The sequence below is a fragment of the Microcaecilia unicolor genome, chromosome 12 (assembly GCF_901765095.1).
Source record: "Microcaecilia unicolor chromosome 12, aMicUni1.1, whole genome shotgun sequence".
NCBI lineage: Eukaryota > Metazoa > Chordata > Amphibia > Gymnophiona > Siphonopidae > Microcaecilia > Microcaecilia unicolor.
In genome coordinates, this window is record NC_044042.1 from 42,102,000 (window position 1) to 42,115,343 (window position 13,344).

At 42.2% G+C, this 13,344-nt stretch overlaps 1 protein-coding gene across 2 annotated transcripts in view; it reads right to left on the reverse strand.

Annotated features, from left to right (window-relative positions):
* The window catches only part of DRD2 (dopamine receptor D2), a 65,681-nt gene that overhangs the window by 32,540 nt on the left and 19,797 nt on the right, over positions 1-13,344 (reverse strand). For both annotated transcript variants that reach the window (XM_030221593.1, XM_030221591.1), the window contains exon 2: positions 7,804-7,913. In XM_030221593.1, coding sequence (XP_030077453.1) covers positions 7,804-7,913 — 110 coding nt within the window. The remainder of the gene's footprint in view (positions 1-7,803; positions 7,914-13,344) is intronic.

The following is a 13,344-nucleotide window of genomic DNA, read 5'->3' on the forward strand; positions in this document are numbered from 1 at the left end:
TATCTGATATCACAGACAGGGAAATAACTTGAGATTCAAGGGCCAGTCACAGAACGTGATTAACAGTAAATCTGAGAGCAAACCCACACATACTTTGTTATTCCTTCAAAACGTCTCCATTCTCTGTTTAATCTGTGGACTGGTTGTAACCTACCATAACTGCAGTATCTTACAAGCTATATTAAATTCCTCCTAATTATCTTTAAAATAATATTTTGTACAAGAAAACAGTCAGCTCCCTGATTCACAGCTTCTACTAGGGGTAATTTTCAGCTTTCAGAAACTTTTCTGGAGCATTCAGGATCATACATTGATTGGGTCTGGAACATTAATAATTTCACTTTTTCTTTTTTGCCTGTGAGGAAAATGTTTAGTACTAAGGCTGCTGGCGTAAGTAGACATGCATAAAATATAGGCACATATCTGATGTTACTCTAGTATTCTATAAAGTGTACTTTTGTTTTGTTTTGTTTGCAAAGTATTTGAAATATACAGTGACTTATAAAAGACACGACTCCTGAGGCAAGCAATTTTATTGCCGAAACATGGTCCATGTCGAGACTATTGTATCCTGTTATCCAAATAAATTTTACTGCAATCAACTTCTGGACATTTGGCTGATTGGTTGGCCTATATCCACTCCCTACTACTTTGACTATCCTTGTCTCTTCTTAGGGATTTTTCCTTGTTTGTTGTGATGTAGCACTCATTTGCATACAGTGAATCTTCCTGTAATAGTGGATAAACACATCCAACCAGATAATTATTTTGGTAAATCAAGGCTATTCTATTCAACTGATCTGTTCCCTCTGTCTCATGTCCTGTTTAGTCTAAAAAGCACTGCTGCTCTCCAGCCTCTGCAGGGCCAACCTAACTGCCAAAATTAAAGCTGCTTTTCTTCATGCATCCATAGCAATTAGTACATGTAAACTTTCAAAAATTCAGTCAGGCTTTCCTCAGTTCATCTAGTTTTATATACTGTACAATGTCACGTTAATCAAAGTCATTCCAAAGCAGTTTACAAACCTAAACGATAAATAAAAATAATCAAACAACTCCCTTTCCAACAAATAGCTACTCTGAGTGTCCAAAACAAACATAGCATCACACTCTGCCATAATAGCTCTGCAGTAACTAACAAAAAGACATTTTTGGCTAGTAATTCTGATGTCACCAAATAGAAATGTAGATCCCGTTCACATCTGTGGGGCGAAATAACCCTGAATATTCAATACCAGACGCCAGAAGCTGGAAATGCCCCGGCAGTGAATATCCGGGTATTTGCAGTTACCTGGAAGTTAACCAGCCACTGGCTGATGTTCAGACCGGGGCCTAGTTAACCCGGTGGATAAAGTTAGAACTGCTTTTTTTTTTAACTGTTCTAAATTTATCTGCTTACTTAGCCAGTTACCAAACTGAATATTGTCACTAACTAGTTCAATTGCAGCTCCGTTCAAAGTCTGCCCCCAGGCAGCCCCCTAACCTAGCTGGTTAGGAACGGCAGATTAGAGCTGATACTCAGTGGTACTACGCAGTTAAATGCTGCTGAGTATTGATAGCTGGCCATCTCAGTGGGGTTTAACCAGGCAAAAAACCCTTTGAATAATGGGTCTGAATACGCAACATCCTACACAGTGGCGTAGCCATGGGTGGGCCCAGGCCCACCCACTTTGGGTTCAGGCCCACCCAGTAGCAGCATACCTATGATGTGGCTGGCAGGGATCCCCAAGCCCCACCAGCTGAAAATGCCCAGCAAGTGTCCCTCCTGCATACCTTGTAAGTAGCAGATTTTCGCCTGCAGTGAGCAGTGACATACATACTGCTTGCACCGGCCACACAGCCTTTCCTCTGATGTATTTCTGCCTAGGTGGAAACAGGAAGTTGCATCAGAGGGAAGGCTGTGGGGCCAACATGAGCAGTGTGTATTAGTTGCTGCTCGCTGCTGGTGAAAATCTGCTATTTAAAAGGTATACGGGAGAGGGGGGATGTTTGAGAGACCATATGGCATGCAGGCGAGAGAAGGAGAGACCAAATCACCTGTGGGACGGGGCGAGGTTCTTCTGCCCACCCATCTTGGGCCCAGGCCCACCCAAAATTGGGTGTCTGGCTGCGCCCCTGATCCTACATGAAAAATTTTACCTGTATTGATACTGCTCTAGAAAGCTCTCTTTAAGATGTACTGTTCATTACTATCCAGGATAACTTCTAGTGATCACCTTGTAACTTTTCAGTCACTTTTTGACAGTGTATAAGAAGCTGCCTAACTGTTCCCTGTATTGCTGATTGTAGCTGTATCACTTAGAGGGGCATTTTCGATATGATACCTAAATCCGACTTTGGATGTTTTTTTTTTAAACGTCCAAAAATCAAGTGTCTGTTTTCAAACCAGAAAAAACGTTTATCTTTATTCTTTGAAAATGACCATTTCCTAGATGTTGTTTTGATTAGTACATCTATCTTTTTGGACATTAAAAACAAACAAACATTCAAGTCAGGGCCGGTCCTAGGGTCTCTGGCGCCCCTCTGCAGACTATCAGTTGGCGCCCCCCCCCATCTTCTTTCTCTCTTCTCCCACCCTTCCCCTGTCCAGCGATTCTCCTTTGCCCCCATCCCCCTCCCATTTATGGCCACATGCCCGCCCTTTTCTTCCCCCAACATCCCCCTTTTTCTTCTTGCCACCCTGCGTGGTTTAAGTCTTTTTAAAATTTACCTCCGTCCCAGCGGCCACATCATTTCAAAGCCCTGCCCATCTCTAGCCTTCCCTTCCTTCGTGAGTTCATTCCTGCAGAGTCCCGCTCTCGAGGAAATGACGTCAAAGGCGGGACTCTGCGGGAACGAACTCATGAAGGGAGGGAAGGCTAGAGATGGTCTGGGCTTTGAAATGACGCGGCCGCTGGGACGGAGGTAAATAAAAGGTTTAAACCCCCAAGGGTGGCGTGGTATGGTGGCGCATCTCCACCTTTGAAGGCAGGCGCCTCCCTGCGGTGCTTACCCTGCTTACCGGGTTTGATCGGCCCTGATTCAAGTGAAAAAACGAGCAAAATCAAGCCATTAGGACGTAGGAGGAACCAGTTTTTCTAGTAGACTGGCCACATAGACATCCATACAGAGCAATGGGGCACCCTACAGGACACTGCAGTGGACATCACATAAAAGGTCCTAGATACACACCTCACCATTACCCCCTTATATTGTATGGTGGGCCCTTCAAAACCCACAAAAAACCTACTGTACTCAACTATACACCACTATAATAGCCCTTTTGTCTGCAGGTGTCACTTATATGTGGATACAGTAGGTTTGGGGGGGGGGGGGAGCTGACACTTTTGTTTTTTATTGGTGAGTGGGCTGACAATTTTCACCACAAGTGTAATAGAGTGGATTATGAACCTGGGTCACCTTCTCTACAGTGCATTAGACTATTCCAGGAAATTGCTTGCTGCTCTAATAGGACTGGCCATAACGCCTAACTTATAGCCCTGGATATTTTTGTTTTGTTCCATTATGGCAGAAAAATGTCCAAGTGTTAGGAATGCCCAGATCCCGCCCTTAATGTGCCCCTGACATGCCCCTTGTGATTTGAATGCACTTCTGATGGACTTCATAGAAAAACATCTAAAAAATTGTTTTTGAAAACACCAATTTGGACATTTTTGAGAGAAAAACGTCCAAATACAGATTTATGTCACTTTTTGGATGTTTTTTCTCTTTTGAAAATGAACCCCTTAGTGTATTGCATCCCCCTCTGCTATATTTAATTGGTCTCTTCTGGACATGGGGATAGATTTAGTAAATAGCACCCAAATTTGGATGCCAGGAAAAATCGGTGCTCAGTGCTATCATATAAAAGACACTTGGGAATGAGTGTCCTGTATAGAATAGTGCATAACACTGATTCCCGTAACTAAAATAAGACACCGAGGCTTACGGCTGCTGAAACCATGTGTAAATCCTGGCACACATCCTCCCAATTCTGTAACACTGCATGAAACTTTTGGGAATGTTTATTATCTGACCATGCCCCTACCATGGCCAAGCCCCCTTTTGGGTTGTGTGAGAGAGAATTTGGCCTAATTGGTGCATATTAACATCAGAAATTGTTGTCACCCATTATTGCTGTTAATTGGCTTGTTAACCATTTAAGTTGTGCGTACTTCTCAACATCATGTCCAAATTTTGGCACGCCAATTTGGTGACTTTTATGGAATCCAGGGGGGAACACATGCACATAGCTCATAGGATTAGCCATTCTTTGTGAATAAATTGCATGTATGATGCCATTCACTTACTCGTACCCTCAAAAAGTGTAATTTTCAAATCTATTTCTGCGGTGAACAAGATTTTTATATTTATTTATTTTCAAAAATGTATATCCCACTTTACATTCAAAGTGGGTTACAATACAGAACATTCATAATAAAATAAATATAAAATAGATACAAATATTATTTTAAAGATACAAAAAATATTCACATAAAATCATAGTTCCTTTTCAATATAAAACAATACAATGCAAAACACGGAAAACCCGCCAAAGCTAAGCTTAATCCATATAGGTTTGTACAAAATAAAACGTTTTCAGCAATTCCTTAAATTGTTTGTAATCGGCACAAAGTATTAAATAACTGGGCAAGGAATTCCACAACTTCCCTCCAGCTATTGAAAAAGCACTGTTCCTTGTTTCTGCAAAACAACATGTTAAAACAGCTAACTGTTTCATCAACATGGATCGCAAAATCAAGCCATGGCTCATACATATGCATACAATTGAAAAATATATTGTGGAATCTCACTGTATACGCATTGATGTACCAACGTTAAAATTTTAAAAGGTACACAAAACTTTACAGGTAACCAATGTAAACATTTCAATGTAGGAGAAATATGCTCAGACCTCTTCAGTCCTACATGCAAACCATGCTGTGACCTGCAAAAAGGACTTATTTGCTCACCCTATATGTGGGTAAAAGTCCATTCATAATGCTATTCTGAGTGTACATTTACTCTCTGTAAGGAAAGTGCTCCAGGAAATGATGTTAGGGTGGGATTTGGCAATGCATGCATACTGTTTTCCTTAAATATGCACATATGTAGAAACAATGGGGTAAATATTCAGCCGGTGGCGGAAAGCGTTTTGCTGACTGGCACCGGCATTACTCCTGGATATTTAATGCCAGGCCATGTCTGGGCTTTGGCATTGAATATCCAATTTATGCAAAACCAGCTAACCCATAACCAGTTAAGAAGATATTCAGAACTTAACTTGCCACGGGTTGCCACATAAAGATAGGACTGTGATTTATGTGTTCCCCTTTATGCGGTTACACTGGCTGGTTAAGTGCTGAATATTGGCACTTAACCAGCCAAGTGCCAACTCTGCCCCCTGAATGCCCCCAAAGTAGCTGGTTTTCACTTAAGCATTCACTGCTGGATTCTATATAGTGCACCTAGAGATCCACATCGTATTCTATAACAATGCGCATAATTTAATTGGCTTAACATGTTAATCAGCGTTGATAACGGCACTTAACAAGCAATAAATGAGCACTAATTGGCAATAATTAGAGCTTATGCACACAACTCGCTAAGTGTATTCTGAAATAAACTGCGCCTAAATTTTAAGGCGTGCAGTTCAAAAGGGGCATGGCTATGGATGGGAAATGGGTGTTTTCATGGGTGTTCCCAATTTACACATGTAGTTATAGAATATGGCCCAGTGCATGTAAATCTACGCACGGGGATTTACGCCACATTTTCATTGGTGTAAATGAAGGTGCGTACTTTTAGGCACTTGGATATCAACTAAGTGAATTGTATATATGGCGCCTAAATCTAGGCACCACTTATAGAAAACGCTTAAGTGGAAATGTTTACCACGTGGATTTTTAGGCGCCTTATATAGAGTCTGTCCCTAACTGCTAATTTTCAGCCGCATTTAAGCCATTAGCTCCAAAGAAGTGATTTAACCAGTCAATGGCGGTTTCTGGCCAGTTAAATCATTTTGCATTTCGACCAGAATATGTGCGCCAATTCCCAGTATGTGCATGTACTTATCCTGGGATAATTTTCAAAGTGAAAGTAGGTGTTTCTTTTTACTTTGATAATGCATTCTTTTTAGCAGGTGGATGGCTATAATATTACCCTCGCAAAATGGCCATTTTGCGAGGGAAGCGGTAGGAAGCATATTCTCCAGCGCCTTAAAAACTTCACGTTTTTTGCGGTGTGGTTCCCTGAAGAAGCAGTGCGAAACGGGACTGTTGGAACCTACTACCTGGCATTTAATGGGATGAACGATGATCAGGTAAGTTGTTTTATGAAAGACTAGTAAAAAAAGGCCCGTTTCTGGCTGAAATGAAACGGGCGCTAGCAAGGTTTTGCGCGGAGTGTGTATGTTTGAGAGAGTGTCTGTGAGAGTGACTGTGTGAGAGTGAGAATGTGCAAGTGTGTGTATGTGAGAATGAGTGTGTGCGAGTGCGTATGTGAGACAGTGAGTGTCCTTCCCTGTCCCCCCTGTCAGGTGTCAGGACTGGGGGGACTGTGGACAGTCATGAAGGCAGCCCCTACCAAAATAATGAAAGCAAGACCATTTGTATAATAATCACTGCATTCCAGAGAACAAAATGGAGCAAGTTCCCACATGCTATCTTTTGCTTTCTGTATTCAGTAGCTGACAGGCTTGCTAGACTTACCTAAGTGGCTGCAGCTGCAATACACTGAAAAGAAAGCAAGGAAACCTATGAGACGTAGATACGGCCATCCCCTTGGCCTCTGATGCTCCTCCCTTCTTCTATTTGACTTCCCTCTGATAGGTCCCTCATTCGGTGTGACGCTCCTCCCTTTTCCTGTTTCAGTTCCCTTTGATAGGTCAGAGCGGTGCAGCTGTGACACTCCTCCCTTCTCTGATAGGTCAGGGCGGGGCAGAGATGTAGTGTGCTTAAAAATGGTTACAGAGCTTCGAACATACGAACTGTTGAAGCCTCAGAGTGTGCTTTAGAACGTTGAGGGTGCTTTTTATGTGCAGATGGGGCGTGGCCTACGGCCCAGATGGGCGTGGCTGAGACTGAGGGTGAGTAGTCCAAATAGCCTAGCCTACCAGGAGGACAGGAGTTCAGGACAGATGGAGTGAGCTTCAGAACGTCTGAGGGGGGATTTTATTTATATAGATATTTTCATCCCAAGCATTTTGTTGTGTATGGACTGTTTGACAGAGCATATGGATTAACAGATTATGTGAGTGAAGTTTTTTACTACACATTTTTTGAACCTAATTTCATGATAAATTATTAAAAAAATTTTTTTTTTTTGTCGATGATTACTTTTTGTACTGTGTGCATCGAATTAGAAATCCCTCGCCACAGTTTGATGAGACTTTTCCCCTTATTGTTCAAGTCACGCTTCACTGTATGTGGTTTTGAGTTTGATCAGTTTCTTTAATACAGTGGATTTGATCTGTGTAGACTTTTACTGGTACAATATTACCCTTACAAATAACATGCCTATCATGGACCAACAGAGAAGTCTGGAGTCTTCAGAAGTGTGCGAGGGAGCATGCACTTTTTGAGAAAAAAAGAACTACAACTACTTATCATTTCTATAGTGCTACTAGATGTATACAGTATTGGGTTTCACAAGGGTTAACTGAATAAACAAGTGCCTCAGTTCTTTACCATTCATTCTGAGTAGCAATGGGAGAAAAAACGATGACTGGTCGCAGTCACCAGATTTAACATTCTACAGGAGGAGGAGAATGATCTTTTAAAGTGAGCCCAGCAAATAACTGTTCCTAGTCTTTATCATGTTTACCTGTCAATGCTTATGGCACAGAGGTTGAGGATACTGGCAGTACACATCATCACATCGAGCGTAACAAAGATATCACAGTGGATTCGACTGAATCTCCACTCGCCAACCACCTGAGTATCAAAGAGAAAAAGACAGGACATAAAATCAATCAGGATGTTATAACCCACTTTTGGATGCACTGTACAGAGCAAGGTACATTAAATGCATAATAAAATCAGATGATCATTATTACCAGGGCTGACATAAGGCATGATCTAGCGCTGCTCTAAAAATTATAGCCCTATTTTCCACGGCACGGGAAACGGTGCACGCTGGGGAAGGGCTGGTGGTAGCTCCAGATTAGCGTGCAGTAAGCCTGGGTTGGGCATACTGCCACTCTGTAAAAGGTCCCATAGTGTACAACTTATAGAATACCGTTTAAGGGCAGTTATGTGTGTAATTGCCAATCAGTACCAATTGTAGCCTAATGGTTAGTGCAGTGGGTTTTGATCCTGGCGACCTGGGTTTGATTCCCACTGCAATTGCATGTGACCTTGGGCAAATCACTTAACCCTCCATTGCCCCAGGTATAAAGCTTAGATTGTGAGCCCTCTAGGGACAGAAAAAATACCTGCATTTAATGTATACAGTGCTGTGTATGTCTAGTAGCACTATAGAAATGATTAGTAGTAGTAGTAGTGAAGGCATCTAATTAATCTATTAAGTTATGTGCATAACTGACCTTATTGTAGAAATTGAGCAAGCAAAGTTTCACACTAGTCAGAAATTTGGATGCACAATTTTCTAGAATTAGAGGGTTTGTGCCCCTAAAAGCACCGCATGATTGGAAGAAAAGATGTAAAAGACACAGCTGTAGGTAGAAGACAATACAAAGTTTTAGAGCCAATATTCAGTGGGAGATAACAAGGTAGGAGAGCCTTTTATCCAGTTGTCTCCCACTGACCCGATGATCCCTGATTTCGAGCAGCACATAACCAGATAGTGCTACAGAAAATCCATGGGGACCACTGTAGCACTATCCGCTCAGTGCTGGAGCAGTACGAAGGAAGAATCGGACTGGAGCCATGATATACCTGGTTAGCAGTGATTTTTCAGTCTACTAACCAGGCAAGTGTAAGAAAGCTGTTGTAGCTTTAACCGGGTTGATACTGGGGTGCTGGTCTGACCTGGATATTCAGTGCCAAACCCAGATTAGGCTTTGCATTGAATATCCAGGTCAGTTTACTGCGGTGGTTTGTGCCTTAAATATTGCTGGCTGCCGAGGGCTGAATATCCAGCCCTTTGTTGCTGAGGAAAACAAGCCTGCCAGTGCTATAAATATGCATTCCTCTACTGATTTTCCGAAATATTGGAAGTCATGTTAGAAAACTTATGTAGCACCCTCATGAGCAAGTAGTGGCAGTTGCATGCATCTGGGGCCCTTTTACAAAGCGGTGGTAGGACTACTGTGTGTGTAGCATGCCCCAAATCGACTATACTACCCAGTTAGTGTGCCCAGCTGGTGCATGAGTATGACATGTAGTGCGTGAGACCTTACTGCTAGGTCAATGGGTGGCGGTAAGGGCTCAGGCAGTAAATAGCTGCATGCTACTTTTAATTCTAGCGCACGGCTGTTTACTGCCTCATTGAAAAAAGCCTTTTTTTCCCAGCGTGCACCAAAAACACGTGCCCACACTACCCCAGGCCACTTTTACTGCAGCTTATTAAATGGACCCCAGAATGCATAGATGTGGAAAAGGTAATGTTCAGAATGCTGCTATTACTGATGGAGATAGTTATGATATGCAAATTCAAGGGGGTTGTGGTTGGGCATGTAATTCCCCATTCTACAATAGGAATACACACACATATATATATATTATGAAAAATGTCTCTGTTGGCCTTTGCAGAAGCTTGTGCGCATCTCAGAGGAGGTTCAAAGTGCTCATTTTGGCCAGGGCTTGAAACAAATGATTGAGAGGTCAATTAATGGTCCTTTCTCCCTTGTACTTTGCATAAGTTTTAAAATATAAAAATTCACTTTTTGAAGCTTTTCTTCTTAACTGGCTACACTTATACATATAAGTGTCTGAAATATGTCTCTTATGCTTAGCGCTGTTGACACTTACATGGAAAAATACTGAAATCATCACGTCCATGTTTTATCACTGGCATTTATATATGAAAAATGTAAAGTAATGCCATGCTTCTTTTTCTGCAAATGAGCTGCTTTTTTGACCCAACTCATTTACATGCGATATGGGGGAAGCCAGTCGGCCAGCTGAGCATGCGCAGAGCAGCCCATCGCTAAGCGTATGAGAGCCGGTGTAACTTATTTTTTTTCCTTTTCAAAAACTGTGATACCAGGAGCCTGCACTTGCTGATTATGGTGCTCGGCCACACAATTTTGGGAATGTAGTGGCGGAGGGAGAAGCTTCTTCCCATCACGGGTTCTCGCTCATGCTAGAACAGCTGATTTCAAAAGAAAAGGAAGGTAGACAATCGATTTAAAAATTGATGACTAAAATGTACCTTGTGTACTGTGTGATGTCCGTTTTAGTGGCCCTTTACCAGGAGAAAAAAAAATCTACACGAATGTAACACATGCGAACTGTGGATATAGAAACCCCCCCTTCCCTCTACTGTTTCAGCTGTCATACACAGTACCTAATTACCTCTCTACCCTTATCTCCCCTTATGCTCCTACCCGAAACCTCCGCTCACAGGACAAATCCCTCCTCTCTGTACCCTTCTCCACCACCGCCAATTCCAGGCTCTGCCCTTTCTGCCTCACCTCTCCCTATGATTGGAATAAACTTCCTGAGCCCATACGCCAAGCCCCCTCCCTGCCCATCTTCAAATCCTTGCTCAAAGCCCACCTGTTCAATGACGCCTTCGGCACCTAACCATTATACCTCTATTCAGGAAATCTAGACTGCCCCAATTTGTTTGACTGCACATTTTGTCCATTAGATTGTAAGCTCCTTTGAGCAGGGACTGTCCTTCTATGTTAAACTGTACAGTGCTGCCTAACCCTAGTAGCGCTTTAGAAGTGTTAAGTAATAGTAGTAGTAGTAGTAGTACCAACAGCTTCTGACCACCCATTAAGTTTTCCTTGGTAAAGCTAGGGACTACTTCTGTCCATTGGGTCAGAAACAGCTGTGCATCACCTTGTATGCACATTTGTATAGTAATTAGCTCATTATAATAACTTTGCATTCCGTTTTTGTTAGTTGCTACCGTGTTAGGAGGAAAAGAGCTCGGAGAACCCTTTTGTTCATGATTCGTTTTACTCCTTGCTCACTAAACTGGCTAGACCTGGTATAAAAACCATGTTGCTGGCTTGTTAGGCTTTGTGCATCTTAGCCATAAGCTGCTGACCTCAGGAGGATGGCACCTGGTATCACAGAGTGGGCATAAGCATCATGGATATCATGATATCACAGAAGCAGTCCATTCTCACTAGTTTATAGTTTATATTTACTATACCGCCTTTGCTAACTACCAGAACAAAGCAGTTTACAATCTAAAACTTACATAAGGTTTGAAAAAAGGAACTACAAAACTTGACAGGAAAGAACAGATTTCATTCACACAGAGTAATTTAACCCTAGGGCAGAATAAGAGAAAGCGAAAGTATAAAGCAGGTCCAGGGGAGATGGGTTAACACGGAAGGGGTAAAGAAAGAAGAAACAGGCATAAACTCGGAGGAAAAGTATCACAATCAGGTTAAGGAGGAGAGAATGCAAGGTGAAAAAGCCAGGTCTTTACAGCAGTTTTGAATTTTTTTGAAAGACAATTCAGCTCTTTTAGAAAGGAGTGAGGAATCCATGAGGACGGACCCACAGAAAAAGAAGTCCAGTTGTCTGGCAGATTCTAATTGGGTTCGTTTAGGACCAGGTAACAAGATGGTGATCATTCAAAGAACGGAGTGAATGGGCTGGGAAGTGGTATATTGTGTTGCTAGTGGCAGATAAAGCAAATTTCCTGATATTTCACCCTTGGGGCTTTCTAAAACATGCCTTGTCTTTGTTAATAGTGAATTATACTCAATTGGATCCCAGGAAAGTAATAAGGTGACTGAGTCATAGTGTATAATGAGTAGCAAGGCAGGGGGAAGAGAAATAAAACTGTAATAATGTTTTTTTTTCAGTCAGATAAACACCGTTTTCTTATCTTGCTGTGGTAAGCAAAACCTTCATAACTGAATGTTATGCATATGCCAAGATCAAATCATTGGTTCCCTGAAAAAAAATTTAAAAAATCCCTCCCCTTTCACAAACATTGCAGAGATCCACTCAACGATAAGGATTTAATTCTCAGTGAATGGACTGACCAATATACCATTACACACATATAGAAAAGAATTTCATTGTAAAACTGTGAGGGTGATTCTATACGTGGGGCACCTTGAGGGCACCTGGTAGGATCCTATTCTAAAATGGAACTTGGGTGATCCAGGTTCCATTATAGAATTCTAGTGCAACCCAGTACTGGAACATCTAACCTTTCTGATCCTCTCTGGGAAAACAAGAAACAGCCTTTCCAAAAACACTCCCCCCCCCCCCCCCCCCCCCGATATTCAACCGGAGGTGGGCAGCTCTGGCGTTAAACCTGGATATTCAATGATGGGCCATTTTCAGCAACCGGCATTGAATATCTGTTTTCATTTTTGACCACGGCAAGTTAACCAGTTAAGCCAATATTCAGTGCTAACTGGTTAAGTGCTTAGAGCTAGATGCTATGTACAGTATGACATCTAAAAAAATTGGTGCTGAAAAAACCCCACATAGCCAGTATTCTATAAGTCACATCCATAGGAGCCAACTTTTCAAAATTATTGGGGGTGCTAAGTCCAATGGAAATGACCCCTCCCTGGACATATACAAGGAATTTTCTCAATATTGGGGGTGCTCAAGCACCCACAGCACCCACAGAGTCGGCTCCAATGGTCACATCTAAAATTTGGTGTGGGTTATAGAATTAATGCTTAAGCAGAGAGGCCACGTATAAATTTAGGCATGGCAGTTTGCACTAATGAAAACATGGTGCAAACGCCTGTGCTTAAATTTAGACGTGGAGCACCTTAGTGCAGTGGACTTTGATCCTGGGGAACTGAGTTCGATTCCCACTGCAGCTCCTTGTGACTCTGGGCAAGTCACTTAACCCTCCATTGCCGCTGGTAGAAAATAAGTACCTGAATATATGTAAACCGCTTTGAATGTAGTTGCAAAAACCTCAGAAAGGCAGTATATCAAGTCCCATTTCCCTTTCCCTATCTGAGATTCTACATGGAATGTTGCAACTATTGGAGATTCTAGATGGAATGTTGCTACTATTGAGATTCTGTTGCTACTATCTGAGATTCTACATGGAATGTTGCTATTCCACTAGCAACATTCCGTGTAGAAGCCTGCCCTTGCAGATCAGCAATGCGGCCATGCAGGCTTCTGTTTCTGTGAGTCTGATGTCCTGCAGGACGTCAGACTCACAGAAACAGAAGCCTGCGCGGCTGCATTACTGATCTGCAAGGGCAGGCTTCTACATGGAATATTGCTAGTG